The sequence below is a fragment of the Neofelis nebulosa genome, chromosome 16, assembly GCF_028018385.1.
Source record: "Neofelis nebulosa isolate mNeoNeb1 chromosome 16, mNeoNeb1.pri, whole genome shotgun sequence".
Lineage (NCBI taxonomy): Eukaryota > Metazoa > Chordata > Mammalia > Carnivora > Felidae > Neofelis > Neofelis nebulosa.
In genome coordinates, this window is record NC_080797.1 from 19,252,728 (window position 1) to 19,272,833 (window position 20,106).

A 20,106-nucleotide genomic window follows, 5' to 3' on the forward strand; every position below is an offset into this window, starting at 1 on the left:
TCCATTCACATATTCAGACACAAGAGGGACATACCTTACTGTAACAACAGCAAAAAAACAAGAGGCTATCGCAGTCGCCTTGGCGTAAGCTGATTTGAATTCGGGCTTCCCCTGCCTCCCCTGATCAATCTGCCTTCCTTGGCCTGTCTTACGTCTAGTAGGACCTTAAGCTTCTTCTTCCCCACAGAGGATCAGCTGGAAGCCCAGCAAATGTAGACTAGCCCTGAGACCAGACATAGGTTAAAGAGAAGTAGCTACCTTTGCTAGATATTTGGAAAATGGAATCGACAAGACTCAGAGATCCATTGCAGGGGGAGGGGCCAGGGAGAAGAAGAGCCAGGAGTCAAGGAGGCTCCCTGGCTTTCTGGCTTGGAGGAACAACAGTTGTATTGGTGTGCCATTCAGTGAACTAAGAACTCAAAGAGGGAAGGTGAAGTGGGGAATTTTAATTGAGATTTGCTGAGTTTGAGGTGCCTCTGGGACATCCAAGTGGAGATGTTCAGAGGTCAATTGGATTTATAGGTTGGAAGCTGAAAACAAGATCTAGGTTAGAAACACATTATTTGAGAATCATTAGCTAATCAATGGTAATAGAAGTAGGTGAAATCATCCCAGGAGAGACAACGGAATGATAAAAGGATCTAAAGCACGATGCAAGGAACATTTAAGGGAAGGTCTGAGGAGGAAACAAAAAATGGCAGTGGGATCAAGGACAGGCTAGAGTCAACAGCCCAAAGTCACAGGGAGGGAATTCAAAGGGGTGAGAAACTGGGAAGCACACTGGATTCAGCACAGAAGTCTGTGGTGACCTTGCAGAGAGCAGTTTCAGTGGTGCTCCGGGGACAGCACCAGATTGCTGTGGATTGAGGAGTGAGTGGGAGGTGAGGGAGTGGAGGCAGCTGGCATGGACAGTTTTTCAAGATGTTTGGCCAAGAATGGAGCGAGATTTGGTGGTAACTTAAGAAGGAAATAGAATCGAGGGAGAGTCTTTTTCTATGCTAAGGGAGGAACGGAAGAGAGCATAGGGACCAAGGAAATCATCAATAAAGCCTACCTAGAGGAGCGGGAGGTATCCGCTGCACTGGAGTCTGGATTGTTTGTTCTTAAGACAGGAGGGGACCTACTTCTTTTTTAACTTGACTGATTGGTTTGGAAGCTCGATATGGGGTAGTTCTCTGACGGATCCTGTTTCCTCTTGGAGGCTGGGAGCCAGGCCATGAGTAAGGGGTTTGTAAGGTGAACATCTTTCCTCAGCTAGCGAAGTACGGGTTTACCAGCAAGACACAAGTAGGCACCGCACTGAGGCAGGAGACTGGTGGGAAGCGGGCTGAGGCTGAAGCTTTAAAATTCAAAGGATGAGAGGCTAAGTATGATGTTCCCACAACCGTGTGGAAAGCTGCATTTAGGCCACTAAACAAGAGGGTTTTTTCCAGAACCTCATGCTAGGGCTTTGACTTAGGCTCCCCCTTTCTCCTCTAGTCAGTCTGCCTTCCCCGACCTGAGTCTCACGTCTAGGCCTCAAGCCTCCTCGTCCCCACCGAGGACCAGCTGGAAGCCATTTTGATTAAGCTCCACCACAGAAGGAGGACAATACAGCCCCGCCCAGAGCCAGGCGCGCCCCCGCGGCGGGCCGGGTGCGCGTGTCCGCGCCTCTTCCCGCCGGCCTGGCGGGCGCCGGGCCCAGGCCGGGGCGGTGCGAGGCGGGGGGTGGGGGTGGTTATGTAAGCGTTGCGCGCTCCCGCGAGCTGGCAACCAATGGGAAGCCCCGGCGGCTCGTGCTCGCGCACGCAGGGTGGGGGGAGGGAGCGCACGACGTGCGCGCGCCCTCTCCCTCCTCCACCGCTGCCGCCTCCTTCTTCTGCCGCTCCTGGTGCTGCTTGTGTGCTCGTTCGGTGCGGACCTGGTACCTCTTTTGTGAAGCGGCAGCTGAGGAGACTCCGGCGCTCGCCATGGCCGACGAAAAGCCCAAGGTGAGCTCGGCGCCAGCCTCCTCGCCTCGCCGCGCGGTCGGGGTCACGGCGCGGGCTAGGGTCCGGCCCGAGCCCGCCACGGGCTCCCCGCGCCTTCCTGGGCCCCCCACGGGGCTGGCCGCGGCTCAGGCCCCGGCGCTCCGCGCCATTTTCCTCCCTCCCCTCTTCCTCCCTCCCGCGCCGGAGGAGGCCCCGCCGCCCTCCCCCGCCCCCGGCCGCCTCGGAGTGCGCGCCGGGCGCGAGTTGGGCGGGCGGATCGCGGACGCCCGCGGGCCCACCGGCCGCGAGCGGGGCTCGTCGGGCCCGGCCGGCCGGGCGCGCGTGCGGAGGGGCGTTAGGGCGCGCGGTGTCCCCACCCTCCGCGGACCCCGCGCCGGGCCGCGGCGGGTGTTGCCGCCTTCGCGGTGGCGGGGAGTTCCCTCGGCCCGGGGCTTCCCCCTCAGGGGAGGGGGTAGCCGGCGTCTGGGGACCCCTGCCCCGGGCCGCGCTGGCCTGGTGAGGGCTCGGGGCGAATCAATGGGCTGTCGATGGGTTCCCCATCGGGCCGTCGCGAGTGGCCGGGGTTTGGGGGACTCCCGGGGAGTGTTTCCCACTTTGATGGCCTCAGGGTCCCCAGGGGGTCAGGGCAGGGGCATTTCCCTGCGTGCCAGATAACCCCTAACCTGCGGAGACCATGCGGTTTCGAGAAGTTGGGAGGCAGACGTGCGAGCAGAAAGACTTGGTAGGGCTTAACTTTTTAACGCGGGTTTTGAGGCACCGGGAGGTTCTTTCCGTGAGGACTAGGGCACACTTCTTCCTGGCACACGGCACTTTCGTTTGATTTGTTTTGTGACACCCCCTCCCCCTTCCTTTCTGAAGTGATTTGGGGGCTACAGATTTCCATCTACTACTCTTGGTTTTGGTGAACTTCAGGTAGGGTCGAAATTTACAAGGAAGAGTTGCAAGAAAACTGCATTTGACCCATGACAACAAAGGGGAGGGGAGAGTAAGAGCTCTGAGCTGAAAATAAACAAAAATGAGGCTGCTCATAGAGGCGAACATTAATAGTGGTTCTAAGTTATTACCGCTGCTTGAAGAGAGAACCGACGGGTATTCATCAATTAGGTTTTTTTTAATGTAGTTGAGATTTAAGTTCCTAAACAGAGTTTGTAACTTTTTAACAGGAGAGTTGTAATGAGTTATTAGTTGCAAGTTCTAGATTTTTATCCTTGCATTCTGTACTTAAAGCACTTTATAAAGGGAAAAGACACTTATTTTTAATCTTTCCGGGGCAAACACATATTTTGAGAGAGATGCAAAATACACTCTTTTAGAAAATTCAGATTTAAGAGTTCTTGACAGTAAATTGAATGGGACCCATCTTTAAAAATCGATTGTTATCGCTGATGGTATTACATGTTAAGGCTTCTTTTCTGTTTCTGTGACAGCTATTTAATGTCGTTGCTCCAGGATTTTTCATCTTTCAGATTGATTTCAGCGGCCGAAAACAGCTGTATGCTCTTTTATCATACAGAATGAGAAACCTGTTGATTTCTGAAGCAAGTTGGGCTGCTGCTACTTTAAAAGGTGTTTGTTTTTCACATTTTCCAAATTACACTTTTATTTTTCTTTCAACAGGAAGGAGTCAAGACTGAGAACAACGATCATATTAATTTGAAGGTGGCGGGGCAGGATGGTTCTGTGGTGCAGTTTAAGATTAAGAGGCATACACCACTTAGTAAACTAATGAAAGCCTATTGTGAACGACAGGTGAGGAAATGACATATGCACTTCCCATAAAACGTGTTTTTAAAAAAACCTTATTTTTTTTTGAGAGTAGACACTCGACTGGCATAATATTGTAATAGACTTCTTTGGTTGAATGAATGCACTTATATACTTAGCATATCAATTTTATCATACCCTTGGTATGTTGATGCTTCATGAAAATCCTTAGGATGGTTTGGCTAATATGCTCTATGATTCTAGTACTGTGCCAGAATGCATCAAATCATGATAACATGCGATTAGTTCCCGAGGGGATGTGATTTTACTTTTATAAAAAAATAAGGATGAACTTGATAAAATTTCTTGTCAGGCTCTCTTCTTTTTTTTTTTTTTTTTTTAAGTCTATTTAAAATTTGTGTGGTGTCAAAACAATTTATTTTGAGCATTTATACCAGTTTGGAAGTAAAGTTAAATTGTGAGTTTTGCGACATTGCAGTTTTCCTGAAGCATATAAAATTGTTATTTTTTTTAATAGTAGAGGTCAAGAAAGAAAGTTAACCTCCTGAGTCAGACAAAAACATTCCTATGTTATAGGGACATTTGCATTATACTCAGGAATTAGTAAATAGACAGCAAAAAAGAGGAAGTAATGAATAGATGCTGTGAGTTGAATGCCGGGTTTAAAACAAAGAAGCTTCCTTTAGTGAGGTTGAGTCTGTAACAATACAGAGGCAACTTTAAAGATGACTTTTGCAAGTATAACAAAAACTCTGGTACCTAGATCAGTTAATTCAACAATAACCTGGAAGAAGTATTTTTTTATTCAACCCTGAATACATAACATGTAAAAGTTGGGAAAATCATTCTTTTACACTAAAATCAGTTGTCAGCATTGCAAATTGTCCTAAAAATAGGCTCAAAATAGAGTAAGATTTAAACCTACAGAAGTTGAGAGGTTGAGTTTGAGCTCATAGTTGGACTTCCTCCATGAGATCTAAGGGTATTTGGAAGAAACTGAAAATAAACTTCTTTTTGAGATTGAAGCTTTATTTTATGTCTGGTGTATTTATAATAATTTATAGTGAGAATGTGCTTATAATGCTTTTATCTTCACCATATAAATTAATTTTACAGCTCCCTGGAAAGACAAAGAGTTTTTAGTGTACTCTTGTTTGAAGAATTTTGGTGAAATCCACTTAAACAACTAGTAAATATGTACTTACTAGTTGTGCTAAAGAATTTTTGCTCTAGCATCTTAACATATTTGAACACTAGTGCCCCCTCAGGTTAGAGGGGGATTTTAAAAGGTAATCGTCATGTAGAACTTTTACGTAGCACACCATTTGCAAAATAGAAGCATGCATAGATTTAGTGGTTTTCAACAAAATTCTTTGCATATTTTTTCTCGTTACTAAATTTTAGGTTTTATTTTTATTTTTTTTTATATTATTTATGGGGGGACAACTGGGGGAGGGGCACAGAGGGGGGGGCACAGAGGATCTGAAGTGGCTCCATGCCAACAGCAGAGAGCCCTGTGCGGCTCAAACCCATGAACCGTGAGATCATGACCCGAGTTGAAGTCAGTGGCCTAACTGAGCCACCCAGATGCCCGATAAATTTTAGGTTTTAGATGGTCATATTTTCCAACACTTAATATGAAAACTCAAACGTAGTGCACAGTTGAAAATACATTGAATGCTCGTGTGCTCACCACCTAGATTTAACTATTAATATTTTATTATACATATCTATTGATTCTTCATCCTAAAATGTTCATATTTAAGACTTCCTGTATTTCCTGTTAGGGCCTCAAAAGAGTTTTTTTGCTTACCTGATATTTACCAGATACTTACCATGTGCCAGGGCATTATACTATGTGCCAGAAAAACAAAGACACAGAGCACATCCTGCGTTGCGGATTGTCTTTATAAGAGATCTATGAGATTGAGTTAGCTGGTCAATCAAGAGCTTTTGGGTTTTCCTGGTATGTTAAATTTAGTGTATTACTCATGTAAATAAAGTTTTTTGTGAATTTTTTCGGTTAGGTTTAAGTTGACTAAACTTGGGGCCACTCAGTTTGCAGTATGGGGAAAAGAAGCATTGGTAATCCATAAAAAATATAATTCCACTGCATATCACTTAGAATGCAGATATGATTTAAAGATAATGATCCAGGAAGAATTTGAAAAGATTTGTTCTCAATTTCCTTTTAAGTTGAGAATAACCTCAGAGTTTTGACTGAAACAAGATTCCTGTTTACTTTTCAAATGTTTGTTTCTCTCATTCTAAGAAGGAGGGAGTTGAAGAAGTATCACCTAATTGGGCTGGTTCTCTACCCCCCTCTCTTTTTTTAAGTTAATGTATTTATTTAGAGTATGAGCAGGTAGGAGAGGGGCAGAGAGAAGGAGAGAGAGAGAATGGGAGGGGCTTGACCCCATGAACCATGAGATCATGACCTGAGCTGAAATCAAGAGTGGGATGCTTTGACTTTGAGCCACCCAGGTGCCTCTGATTACTTGCTTTTTAAGTGTAGATAGAGCCTTTCAAAAGTCTAAAATATTTATGCAACCTAATTTGCATAGCTAAAGGTTTTGTTTTGTTTTGGTTTGGTTTTTTGACAGTTGAGGATTCTTGAGTAAGGATTTCTTATCCAGATTAATTGAATGCTCATACTTTGTGCTGAACTCATTTGGCCTCAGATCTTTGGAGGAGTTCTAGTAGATGTCTAATAGGAATCTCAAACTGAGCATCTAGGTGGGAGGTCAAACACTTGAGATCATCCTGATGATGCTTCATAACTCCTATAATAAAATCCACCAACAAATTCTGTTCTCTACTGAAACTTGTGCTGTTCAAAACTCAACAATGTGCTGTCACAAGCCACATGTGACTTTACCACCTGAAACATGGCTAGTCCCAATTAATATGTGTTGTATAGTGCACAGTATATGTCAGATTTTGAAAACTCAGAGCGGAGAAAAAAGTAAAGTACTCACCTTTTCAAATGTTAGTTACATGCTAAAATAGTAAGATTTTGAGTATGTCGAGTTAAAACAATATTTACCTGATTTTAATGTGGCAATTGGGAATTTTAAAATTGCATATGTGGCGCATATACATATGTATCCATCCATCCATCCATCCATCCATATCCCCCGGTGCAAAAAGGTGGTTGTAATTAAAGCACAGGGACAGGACCTTTTGGGCAGAAAGAGCTGCCACATTGTGTTTGTGTTGGATAGTGCCAAGCCCTCAACCATTTTATTCCACTCTTGCTCAGTCACTAACCTGGGAGACTTTTCTGATTAATTCAGAGTGCCTCTGCTCCCATCACTTGGTCCTCTCAGCTGTTTTTTGCATTGATGTATATTTGTCTCTGCACTAAAATGTAAGCTTCATGAGCATGGGGTCTTTTTGTTTACTATTTTTTTAGAGCTTAGACCAGTACCTGGTTTATAGAACGTGTTCAGTAAATGCTTGTAAAATGATAGAGGACGTTCAAACTGTCTCCAGAGGTTGATTGTGAAGAAGTTTTCTATTCACATGTAGAATTAGAGTTTGCCCACTTGTCACCATGTAGCCTTCTGCTGAGAGCGTACTACTTCATTCTAGTGTGCATTTACTGTGACTTTCAGAGAGCATAGATTGATTCATTGGTTTATTCCAGTTCATTTTTGTGAAATGAAGGAATGGGGATCCAAAGAAATAACCTCACACAGCTCTTCTGTGGCACATCTCTGAAGCCAAAGCTCAGAGATATGATTTATTCAGAAGTGGAACCCAAATACTGGTTTAACAAATTCATTGTTTGAGTTGACGTCATTTATGGAATTGGAAAGGCAAGTTTCCTGGGTTTTGGTTTTTGATCTGTGATGAAATAAAAGCTTTTATTGATAAGGAAAAGCATGAAGGAATACGATGTGTGTTCTGGACTGTGCTCCCCCCCACCCCCCCCCTTGTTTTGAACGGCCATGCCATTGACCTAGGACCGTACTAGTAGATGTAGTAGAGGAAAGATCCAGCATATGGCTTAGTATTTTATTAAAGTAATGGGTTTTCAATGGAGTGTTTGCAAATATGTAATTAGTACTTAATGGCTTGGCATTTAATTCTTGGTTGCTTTGCATAATCACAAATTAAATTTGGATGTCATGAGAAATGAATTAAGGTTATGGATATCCCTTATCTGGTCTGGGAATTGCTTGTATTCCTTAAGACAGGCTAGTCTGAAAGTGTTAGTGTCAAAGACCAGGGTTTGTAAAGGAAAGTAACATGATCTTCATGTTAGAAGTAGTTTTAAAGACAGATATAGTGAATCCTTGTTAAAGGAATACAAGTGTCCTCTAAATATTTATTGAGCACTTTGTTTCAGTATTCTAGTCCTAGGAATTCAGTTTAATTTTTTCTTAAGTAATTAAAGCAGAGTGTTCTGTGCAACAATAATTACAGTTTGTGATTTGAGTATGATATAGGAGTGATTTTTTTTTTTGTAGGATGCTTCCTATGCTATTTTTCCACATGTTAATATATACACATATTATCTCCATACATATCTCCAAAGATACTTTATTTTCCTATCTTCATTTGGCTGCAGTTCCCAACAGCTTTGCTGCTTTTGCTCCTTTCCCCTTCTTCCTACCCCTGTGTCAGGTAGGTAATGATGAGTACAACACCGGAATCTGCTTTGCAGAAGGGGCATGCTCAGGCTCATTTATCTCCTTAAAAACATAAAAATTTCTTGAAGCTAAACTCTAGTAATATAAATTTTAAATTCTCTTTTTGTAATGAAGCTACTCCTTAGTTTTAGGTGTACTTTTAAATAAAACGAATCATGGTAAAAACGAATCATGATATTGCATTTCATCCATTTTATTCCATCAGTAACTTATACCCGTGAGTACCAACTATGTGCGAGGAATACAGTATAACCAAGACAGTCTTAGGTTCTTGTCCCTCCTGGAGCTTACTTGGTAGTGAGGTTGACAAATAGTAATTGTTGGTCTGGGTAAGTACTAAAATGGAATTTACAAAGCAGGTGTTTCTTTTGAACTATTCCATAGTTCCAAGCTTGTGTGCTTATGAATGATTTTAGGACAGTTCTAGTGGGAATGTCCTGCCTGCCCGAGGGTAAAAACTTGTTGAATTCCTGTGGTGTCCCTAGCATGGTGCTGGGTTGGGACACAGGTTACTTTTGCTTAGCGATAGGAGCTGTTTGGATAGAAATGAAGGTAAAGTGGCTTTAAGGCAAACTTAATCTTTACGCTTACTTAGGTGAATTCCAGTTTTCATTATGAAGGGTGTTTTCCCCCCCATTTGGAGAGCTCTTTAACATGGATGGAAGAATGTTGCCGTATCTGTTAACTTTAAATTTCTTTTCAATATCTTTCTAACTCATTTACATGTACTGTTTGACTCAAGGTATATGATCCATCCAAGCTTGGATCTCAAAAGCAAAACAGCTTTTTTAAAAAGACCTTTTTTTAAAAAAAAGATCACTTTTCCAAAGAAAACCAAACATGGTTCAAAGAAAGTGAAAATCCTACCAAATCTTTTTACCCACATAGAAATGTTAATGTATTGATTATTTATTTGGGTCCCTCTTTTAATATATTTGTGGCTAAATATGCATATGGTTTCAGTTTTTACTGTTTTCTTTGCATTCTTACTGCCTTTAAACTCTCTTGTAGGGTTTGTCAATGAGGCAGATCAGATTCCGATTTGATGGGCAGCCAATCAATGAAACAGACACACCTGCACAGGTAAAAAAAAATCTCTTTGTGCTAGCTAGAAAAGTCAGTGTGGTTTGTAATTTGCTCAACAGTCTTGTTTGTTAATTTGTGAACTTTGAGACATTGCAGTATAGTTCTTCGCCAGAGTTCAAAACTATGTAAAATATGACCAAAGGGGCACAGAAGGGAAAAAATAGGAATATTAATGTTAGTATTTTCTCAGGAGATGTCAGAGGTTTTTAATATGCAGTTACCGTTTTGTAAAACTAATAGGTCATTTGGTTGCTTTAATCCATTCCTCCCTGTTGCCAGCATTATTCTGAGCAAATAATTCAGAATGTTGTTTTCATTGCTGCAGTTCTTGATGATTCTCCAGGCTCCCCCACAGGTGATTGGTTGGCTGTCGATCCTGGCCATTTTAACTTCTCATGCTGAATTCTCTTTGACCTGTCCTTGTCAACTAAAGGCATCTTTGGGCTCCCAACTGCAAGTCTCTCGATGGCTTAGCTCGACCAGTGTTGGGTTCTTGATAATAAGTGGCTTTCCAAAGCCTTCTGCAAAAGGTGACACAGTCTGATCCTTTAATCTCTTTACATATCACCTCAGTTCTTTCGCTTTGTCAGGGATCAGCTGGGCTGTCTTCCGTGGCAGAAGCTCTTTGTCTTTGTTTCCTTTCACCCTCTGAGGTTCTACTTAAGGCTTCTAGTTTGGGGAAAGAATATTTTGATAGAAACTGAAGTTGGAGCTCTTCTACTTTTGAATTTGTTTTTATCACTCCATAAAAACTAGCAAGTAATACATATGGTATGAGTGACGTAGCCCACCCTGGTTGTGGTTTTGTTGATAAACTTGAAAAATTTGAAATGTCGAAGTTGTACTTGAGGGAAGAATATCTTAAAGTAATTTCCCTTGGGGAGTCTCTAAGAAGCAATTATAGTATGTAGCCACAAGGAGGAGCTGAATTCTGTTGGTGAATGTGAGACAGGAAAAACTCTTTTAGCCTTTGAAGGCATTTCAAGTTTCACCATGAAATTTAACATCCCAGGAGTTTTATTTCAGTGGATAGGCTGAAGACATGTTTTCATGGTTTAAAAAGAATAAAAACCCATTATGCTAAACTCTGATGTCGAGAATGTATTTTCTGTCTTTTGATGCTCTCGCCCACCACCGTAAAAAAGGTTCTTGTTTCTACAGTGCTAGCTGCAAATATTAACTGTGAGGAGGATTTTTGCACAACTGCATTGTAAAATCTTCAAATTGAATTTGGAATTGAACTCATTGTAGTATTTGAGATTGAATTCACTGTAGAATGAAATTGATTCACTTTAGAATTATTCTCCCAGTACTAAATAGCAGAACTGTGATAAATTAGAACATCTTAATGACCAGTTTTAATAGTAATATAATTATGTGCCCACTATTCTGTTAAATACTTAACTTTCTTTGACTGATTTAATTCTTAACAACTGAATGCTGTTTCACTTTACAAAGAGGGGATTGAGGCTTAGTCATTAACATTTTAATGCTATAGCCTTACTTTTAGTATATTTGAACTGTGTTACAAATGATTCCCTTTCTTGTCTTTATGTACCCAGGGTTCTTGTTCTGTTTCCAAAATTACCAGTTTTTAGAAATAATAATAAAAAATCAGCATAATAAACCAATAACAAAGATTATTTCTTTTACAGCACTGCCATAGGTACCAAGACCTTTCCACTCTAAACATGGTTGTTTTATGTACAATGGGTGGGTAGTGAGCCTTACAAAACTTAGTTTGTGAATAGCATTTTAAAATTTAAATTAGTTTTTTAGTAAGTTTTTTCTTGCCGTAACCTTCCCTTGCTGCACAGAGACAACCACTGTGCTTTGTGCCTATGTGAGGATATATATTCGTGGTATGCACTCATGCGCACTCGCACAGACACACACTTTTAAAAACAAATATAATTATACTGTAACCACTTTTGCTGCTTACTTTTTATATTTGTTTTTAATGCAATACTAGGTCTTAGGAATAGTTCCATTTCACATATAAACCTATTTTTTAATAACAACTGTGTGCTTTTCATGTAAGAGTGTACTGTATTTCTTTGAGTTTTTTTTTTCTAATGTTTGTTTATTTATTTTGAAAGAGAGTGTGCTCATGCAAGCAGGGGAAGGACAGAGAGGAAGAGAGAATCCCAAGCACCATCCCTCCGCACTGGCAGCAGAGCCTGATGCGGGGATTGATCCCACAAACCATGAGATCATGACCTGAATTTTCAGTAATTACAAGTGAGGTGATTTAACTCCTGGACATAGCTTTTTCACTTAAAAACTAAGTTTTCTATACTGAAATAAAGACCAAGTGAAAGATTAATTTAAACCTAAGCCTGATGCTACATTAAGCTAGGGGTTGTTTAAAATAATGAACACTGGAATTGGGTGGAACTTGTGCAGTTTTTCAGGGTACTTAAGTCTGATAGTTACAGATTTAAGAGCTGATAATCAGTGACCCTCCATGTGTGTTTATTTTTGTTTTATCTCTTTCATGCTAGTTGGAAATGGAGGATGAAGATACAATTGATGTGTTCCAGCAGCAGACAGGAGGTGTCTACTAAAAAGGGAACCTGCTACTTTACTCCAGAACTCTGTTCCTCCAGACCAAGAAGACATTCTCAATTAGAAAACCGCAATTTGGTTCCACCACATCCTGACTACTACAGTATAGTTTTCTCTATTCTTTCATTTTCCCCTTCCCCATTCCTTTATTGTACATAAAGTAACTGTGTATGTGCGCAAGCATTTTGCATTTTTTTTTAACTAAATGGCCAATGGTATGTTTTGACCGACATCAAATGGAGATGGGATGGGGAAAAATACTGGTTCTGTGAAAATACCCCCTTTCTCCATTAGTGGCATGCTCATTCAGCTCTTATCTTTATATTCCAGTAAGTTATTTTGCTCTCACTGTTTAACAAAAAAAGAACAACATAAAAATCCTTGCATACCTTGTTCGATTGGAGAATTTTAATGTTTTTCATTTATCATTGTAAAACCAAGGACAATTTTATAACTTTTTTGTACGTAGCTGTTACATGTAGGGCAATCTGTCTTTAAGTAGGGATAAATTACTCTAAAAGAAATGAATCCTAGATAGTTTTCCCTTCAAGTCAAACGTCTCGTTGTTTAAATAAACTTCTTGTTTAAAATGAGCTGTTTTCTTTATTCTGAAGAATATTAAGTAGAAAAGTTGAAGCTTAGAAAAAGCCCTGAAATGAGTAGGCCTGCTAGAAGTAACATTTCAAGGAAGAACTAAAGCTACACTGCATTCCTGACAGACAGGTGCAAAACAAAGAATAACAAAGTGTGTAAATGACTAGCAACTGATGTTTCAGCCTCTTTGTTTAGTAAGCTTAGTTCCAAATCTGCAACTTTACTAGCAAAAATCGGGTCATGATGTGGATTTACTCCCAAGTCGAGTTCTGTGTAACACTACCTGGCAGAATGGGTTAGTACATGCAGCTAGGAAAAAACCGTGATTTTGCTAACTGCTGATAAATCACTCAGTTTACCCTTTTTCTTTTCTTTTCTTTTCTTTCTTTTCTTTTCTTTTTTTTTAATGTTTGTTTATTTTGAGAGAGGGAGGGAGGGAGAGAGAGAATCCCATGCCGGCTCTGCCCTGTCTGTGTAGAGCCAGATGATGTAAGGCTGGATCTCACAAACCATGAGCTGAAATCAAGCTTAAAGGACTGAGCCACTCCCAGGTTCCCCCAGTCACTTAACCATTCTGACTCTTATGCTGATGAGTAAATATTCCCTAACCCAAAACAGAGTCTTTGTTCTTGAGAATGTTGAGGGACAGAAGGTATTTATGTGTATCCACTCTTAAAGCTTTATTTTATTTTATTTTTTTTATTTTAATTTTTTTTTTCAACGTTTTTTATTTATTTTTGGGACAGAGAGAGACAGAGCATGAACGGGGGAGGGGCAGAGAGAGAGGGAGACACAGAATCGGAAACAGGCTCCAAGCCATCAGCCCAGAGCCTGACGCGGGGCTCGAACTCACGGACCGCGAGATCGTGACCTGGCTGAAGTCGGACGCTTAACCGACTGCGCCACCCAGGCGCCCCTCTTAAAGCTTTAAATACGCAGGGTACCACAGTTTTTAAATTCAAATATGAGGAAGGATACAGCTATAGAACCAATGAACAGAGTATTAGAGCTGGAAAGATTTAGATTACCTAATTGTAACCCCTGTTTTAGAACTGAGGAAGCAGAGGTCCAGAGATGATTATGAAACTAGGACTAGAGAATAGGTCTGATACCTGTTCATTGTGTTCTTCCATATTGGTTCTCAAACAATTCCCACCCCTCCTCACCAATGTGGCCTTTTTGGGTCAAGTCCCCATTGTTCCCTTTCCTGCCTTGTCATTCACTTAGTTCACCCTACCACTGCTGTAATATGGTCTTTTTTTTATATATATCCATTTTTATGGTGAGTGAGCTTCCCCAAAGATAGGTGTTCAATAGATTTTTTTTTAAGTTTTATTTATTTTATGTAATCTCTACACCCAATATGGAGCTTGAACTCATGACCCTGAGATCAACAGTCACATGCTCAACCAACTTGGTGCCCCTGTTCCATAGGTTTTTGACTTTGACTCTGTATATATAGGAGTTAATCTTGAACCAACAACTTTTATTTTCTTATATGTATAGTGTTAACAATTTTTACAATTTATATTGTGCAACTGTGTGGGAAGCCTGCCCCCAAGAATTCTTAGATCAGGTAAGTGCATGTCTCTTGATTTGTTGCACTAGGTACTGTTGAATGGTGGAATTTGGTGGTGCCCTAAATATTAAAAATTTGGATTGAAATTCACGCCAGAGAACTTTATTATGGAAAGGATTTGAACTGGGTTCTTGTTTAATTAGGAATTTACTAACTAATGTCATGGGTGCTTTTGCCATGTTGAGGGGGAATATGAAACTTCATGGAAATACTTGATAGAATTTTAAAAGCCAGAGGGTAAAGCATGAAAAGCACACAGATAATATAGTGTGTTGTGGCTTATTAATTAGTTGGGTCAGTGTGTAACTAAAGATTCACCTTACTTCTCTTCTTAAATGAACTGTTCATAATTGAATTCCCCTATTTCACATAGGTCACGTTGTAACCAAGAAAACTACTCTATGGGAAAATATGTGGAGCACTTTTTTTTTTAAGCTTTTATTTCTAAGTCATCTCTACACCCACCATGGGGCTTGAACTCAACAACCCTGAGATCTAGAGTTGCCTGCTCTCCTGACTGAGCCAGCCAGGCACCCCTTTATTTTGAGAGAGAGCACTAGCAGGGTAGGGGCAGAGGGAGAGTGAGAATCCCAAACAGCATGGAGCCCAACAAGGGGCTTTATCTCACAATGACCTGAGCTGACTGAAGTCAAGAATTGGATGCTTAACCTACTGAGCCACTCAGGGCACCCCCTTCCCCCTTCCTCCCACCCCTGGCTATGAAGCACTTCTTAAAAAACACTTTGAAAATAAGTACATTGTTGAAAATACTGAAAGTAATCTTGGCATTTTATTTTGGCTTGGGGGGGGGGGAGGTTCAAATGATGGGAGTTACACTTCCATTTTGATTAATTGCTCAGACAATTTAGCTAAACTCTTTCTGGCTGCTGTCTCGTTGATATCCCACATATTTATATCCTGCAAGTAGCAAATTCTGTCTAAGTGAACACAGTTCTGTGTAGAGAAATGAGAAAATTTCTGCTCCGAAGCACCCCTACTATTCCTACACGCTGCTTGACCCAAAACAAAACCAAAACAAAAGGTATTCGCAATTTTTCAGAAAAAGGAGTGTCAAGTTGTTTGCTTCCTTGTTTTGCTTGATGTTTGTAGTTCTGTGGGACATTGTGACAGCAGGAGGTCAGTAGAAGGTGGAAACCCAGGATGTGAGGGAAGCCTGTTGGAGAGTTTGTCAAGGCCCTTGCATAGTTTATGGTATATTGGAGAGGGTCAGCTGTGCTGCTGAGGATTATTTTTGAGTTAAGATCCTGCTGCTTTTAAATATGACAGTGATTCTAGGTTGTGGTTTTGCATCAGAATCCCCTGATGAGCTTTTAAAAATGTACCAATGCCGGGGCCCTACCCCCAGAAATGTATTTTCAAAGCGGTATGAAATTGAGAAGCAATTCTGGGAGGCATTCTCACAACTCTTAAGAGTTAAGCACCTTATGGTGAAGATTACATGAGATAATAAATATTTTAGCTGCCTAACATGGTCCCTCCCACGTACTGAACCCTTTAAAGAAAAGTATCTTCTGCGTTGCAGTAAGGGCTCTGTCAGGGTGCCAAGGCTTCAGCAGAATACCATAATCCGTACCGATGGCTTGCACTTAATGTAAATGAAAAAGGCCAAAGCTTTTCTGTTCATTTTTAAAACTGAATACAACCTTTGTCTTGTTACGTGTTTTAATAAATGCTTAATGCTAAATTGTGCCCTAATGAGTCTTTAAAGAAAAACAGTCTTCAGGATTTTAATGATTCTCCGATACTCTCAGAACCAAAAGACCCATCCACAACATGCTTCAACATTCTGATTCTGTAGGTGATGATTTAAGGGGTAGTCTTCCGTGTTGTAGGACGTGTTATAGTGAGATTTCAGTCTGTATAGTGGTTAGCTAATAAAGAGTTCTTCAGAGTGGAACATAATTAGAATAGAGCATATAAACAGGTTAGGAATTTAATCTATTTGGAATGTGGAGTGTTATTTCCCGGTAAGCAGTGACATGTGACTACATATGAGATCATTTTAGGATTTCCCATACCCTTGGGGCCTTTATGAAACAGTTTAAATTTTTTTTTTTTTTTTCAACATTTTTTATTTATTTTTGGGACAGAGAGAGACAGAGCATGAACGGGGGAGAGGCAGAGAGAGAGGGAGACACAGAATCGGAAACAGGCTCCAGGCTCCGAGCCATCAGCCCGGAGCCTGACGCGGGGCTCGAACTCACGGACCGCGAGATCGTGACCTGGCTGAAGTCGGACGCTTAACCGACTGCGCCACCCAGGCGCCCCTATGAAACAGTTTAAAGTCTCAGAATTGTCATGTAATGTTTGCTTTCTTTGCAATTCCTATTTTTAAGGCATTTTAGGTGGCTAACCTTGTCTCAAGTTATAGAATTTGGAATACTAAGAATTTTCTCACATTTTCCAGGGCATGCTGTTTTGAATTGTTTGATGTTTTGTAATTTTAGCAAAGGAGGCCAAATTCATCTCTAGGAGAGCAGGACAGATGGGTGAGGGGAGTTTTTTGCTTGTTTATTAAATACAGAAATAGTAGCATGGGATTGGGAAAAGCGAACACACTTAATCCACACCATTTTATTCAGCTTGGTCTGATAGAAAGGGGAAATCATCGGAAAATAGGAATCACGCTCTCCTTCCACAATTCAGTGATTTAAAAGGATGTGAGAGTGGTGTGTCAGACCTAGTAGAGTGTATGTGCCATTTTGTTTACCTTTGACAGTGAAGGTAAAACATGACAGCCATTTTCTGTATTTGAGACCTCTCATATTTGCTTTGTGGTGAATGAGTTTCAAGAGAAAATGAATTCTTTCACTTGTCTTTCTGTGGCATTGATCTGCCTTTGTGTGTGTGTGTGTGTGTGTGTGTGTGTGTGTGTGTGTGTGTGTATGCATGCGTGCAGCTAAGAAAAGAATGGACAGATGCATACTAAATTTGGCTTTAGGAGTGATGGATACAGAATGTATGTGTAAATATGTGTGGTTAAGTCACACATAAGTGACATGGGCACCCTGCAATCCTGGGGTTCAAAAGCTTGTTAGAAATACTTGTCAGTGAGTCATTCATTAATTCAGTTACTTAGTGAAGTTCAAAAGCATAAGACCAGCATTTTCTTTTAATAATAGGAGGAATGGAAAATATTAAGAAAATGTATTGGGGCACCTTGCTGGCTCAGTCGGTAGAGCATGTGACTCTTGATCTCAGACTCATGAGTTTGAGCCCCACGCTGGGTGTAGAGATTACTTAAAGAAAAAAGAAAAGATGTATTAAACTGTGGGTGAATATAAATAATTATTGTTCTTGTAGGTCAAAAATAGTTAAATGTCTGCAATTTATTTCATAGGGGCTCAACCTAATATGTGTGTTTTGGATCAGAGGGAGAGACATTAACTAGGAAATTGGTTCAAACCCGATCGCATAATCTAGGCAGAGTAAATACCAATAATAAGGCCCTGTAGTTTGCCCATTTCTTCTAGGGTGCTGGAATAAATCGGGGCAGGTTGAAATTATGGGGGATTCAGAACAAAGTTGGTAATATCCAATGCAAAAACAGATGCTTGAGAGCTAGGAGACACAATGTTAGTATGTTTTTGTGTTTCATTTAAATTGAGGTATTGCTTACCTTAGTAGGCTCAAGAGGTGAAGAGCGACTTCCAGATTATTCTGAGTAAATTGTACATTGCATTCTCAAATAAAACTCCACATACCTAGAAACAAATGAAAAAACCACTAGGATTTCTGTCCATGTTAAAGGAAAATTATTAGGGCTTTTAAACATTTTTGACATCTTTTATTTTTTAATTTTTTAAATGTTTGTTTATTTTTATTTATTTATTTTTAACACTTACTTATTTTTTGAGAGACAGAGCATGAGCACGGGAGGGGCAGAGAGAGAGAGGGAGTCACAGAATCCAAAGCAGGCTCCAGGCTCTGAGCTGTCAGCACAGAGACCGACGCGGGGCTCGAACTCATGAGCCTTGGGACCCTGACTTTAGCTGAAGTCATATGCTTAACCGACTGAGCCACCCAGCCACCAGTAACTGGTACTTTGTAGCAGGGAAGTGGCAGCATGGGACTAAGTGAAATCAAAGGGCACTTAACTGCTTAAAGGCATGAGAAGTTATGCAGAGTGTGGATAACTGCTCATTCCCTCCACCTTATTTAAAAAGCAGGTGAAAGTGAAACATACATATAGGGCAGTGATTTTGAAATTGCATAGAACCATGGGGTGTGCCAAAAGAAGGCAGTGGAGAGAAAGGCCAGCCAGGGGTGGGGAAGCAAAAAGGGCCAGGATTTCGGACCCTCTGCTCGGTTTCAGTCACAGATGCCCTGTTGTTCATCTGTGTTATATATTTGGATTCTGTTTCATAAAAGTTTGGAAAACATTGCTATAGTCGTGAAATAACTTGTTGGACCATTCCTTGTCATAAGCTTTCATTTGTCTTCTATTTCTTTAGGTTTTTAGGTTAACCTAAGGGTTTGGAACAACTATAAATATTTAAAAAATCAGTGATATGGGCCATTATGATTTTAAAAGTAGCCATCCTTGGGATGCCTGAGTGGCTCAGTTGGTAAAAGCATCAGACTTGGGCTCAGGTCATGATCTTGTGGTCTGTGAGTTCGAGTCCTGCATTGGGCTCTGTGCTGACAGCTCAGAGCCTGGAGCCTGCTTCGGATTCTGTGTCTCCCTCTCTCTCTGCCCTTCCCCCACTTGTGCTCTGTCTCTGTCTCTCAAAAATAAATAAATATTATAAAAAAATAAAAGCAGCCATCCTTTTGCATCTTTTGATCCTGATCTGATCTGTGATCTTTTGTATAGAATGTAATTTCATTAATGTCCCATTTCAGTTGGTCATCTGGAGCAAAGGTCATTATAGCCGAGTTATGTATCATACCTGTTTTACCCCACATCTCCATCTTGTAGCAGAAAGGGGGAGTACAGTGATTTTAGTCAAAACTGCTGTAGGACATGAACAAGTAAATAGGAGGGCTTGTTATTCTGGAAATTTTTGGCAATTTTACTTTATTGTTTAAGGCAGGAATCTTATTTATTTATTTATTTTTAATTTTTTTTTTCAACTTTTTTTTTTTTTATTTATTTTTGGGACAGAGAGAGACAGAGCATGAACGGGGGAGGGGCAGAGAGAGAGGGAGACACAGAATCAGAAACAGGCTCCAGGCTCCGAGCCATCAGCCCAGAGCCTGACGCGGGGCTCGAACTCACGGACCGCGAGATCGTGACCTGGCTGAAGTTGGACGCTTAACCGACTGCGCCACCCAGGCGCTCCATCTTTTATTTATTTTTAAGTAAGCTCTATGCAGGATTTGAACTAATGACCTTGAGCTCAAGAGTCACATGCTGTACTGACTGAGCCAGCCAGGCACCCCTGACAATTTTACTTTAAAATACAATGCACCAAACAGGCCTGCTTAAGATGGCCTTAATCAGTTATCTGTCTTATATACTTTATTCTTCTTTACAAATCATTAGATTAAAAGGGTTCCCTGGGACGGATCCCTTACCTTTGAAGCAGAGATGCTCAGCCCAAGCCACATGTGAAAGCTATCTGTTTAACTTAAAGATACCCATGAGTAGCCCCTACCCCACACCCCCCCTACACTCTCCCCCCCCCCCCCCGCCCCCCGGAAATTCCAATTCAGGAGACCTCAGAGGGGGCCTGGCATTCATTTTTGTTCCTTAAAAGCTCATAGGTTATTCTGATGTTCAGCCAGGATGGGGCAGCTCTCATAGAAAGCTTTAGTTTACCAAGTCAACGTTCTTAAAATTCTCTCGTTTCAAGCCCTTCACAACAACGTAGAATAGGTGCTGTTAACCCCATTTATAGATGAGGAAGCAAGAGCATAAATGACCTAGAAGTGTCTTTTATGGGAGAAGTGTCTTTTTAAG

At 41.0% G+C, this 20,106-nt stretch overlaps 1 protein-coding gene and 1 long non-coding RNA gene across 3 annotated transcripts; one reads left to right on the forward strand and one right to left on the reverse strand.

The window, feature by feature from the left end:
- Positions 1–1,795: 1,795 nt before the first annotated feature.
- Positions 1,796–12,402, forward strand: SUMO2 (small ubiquitin like modifier 2). 2 transcript variants are annotated; one of them, XM_058702935.1, is made up of 4 exons: positions 1,796–1,970; positions 3,588–3,719; positions 9,365–9,436; positions 11,944–12,402. In XM_058702935.1, the coding sequence occupies exons 1-4, from the start codon at positions 1,950–1,952 to the stop codon at positions 12,004–12,006; spliced, it is 288 nt and encodes a 95-aa protein (XP_058558918.1). In that variant the 5' UTR covers positions 1,796–1,949; the 3' UTR covers positions 12,007–12,402. The 2 variants fall into 2 exon arrangements, with proteins under 2 accessions (XP_058558918.1, XP_058558917.1); XM_058702934.1 differs by lacking the exon at positions 1,796–1,970 and adding an exon at positions 2,381–2,691.
- Positions 8,523–17,907, reverse strand: LOC131497038 (uncharacterized). The gene is made up of 2 exons (XR_009254730.1): positions 17,821–17,907; positions 8,523–10,708 (listed from the first exon to the last, which is right to left on the reverse strand). It is a non-coding gene; the product is annotated as an uncharacterized LOC131497038 (long non-coding RNA).
- Between the last annotated feature and the right edge of the window lie 2,199 nt (positions 17,908–20,106).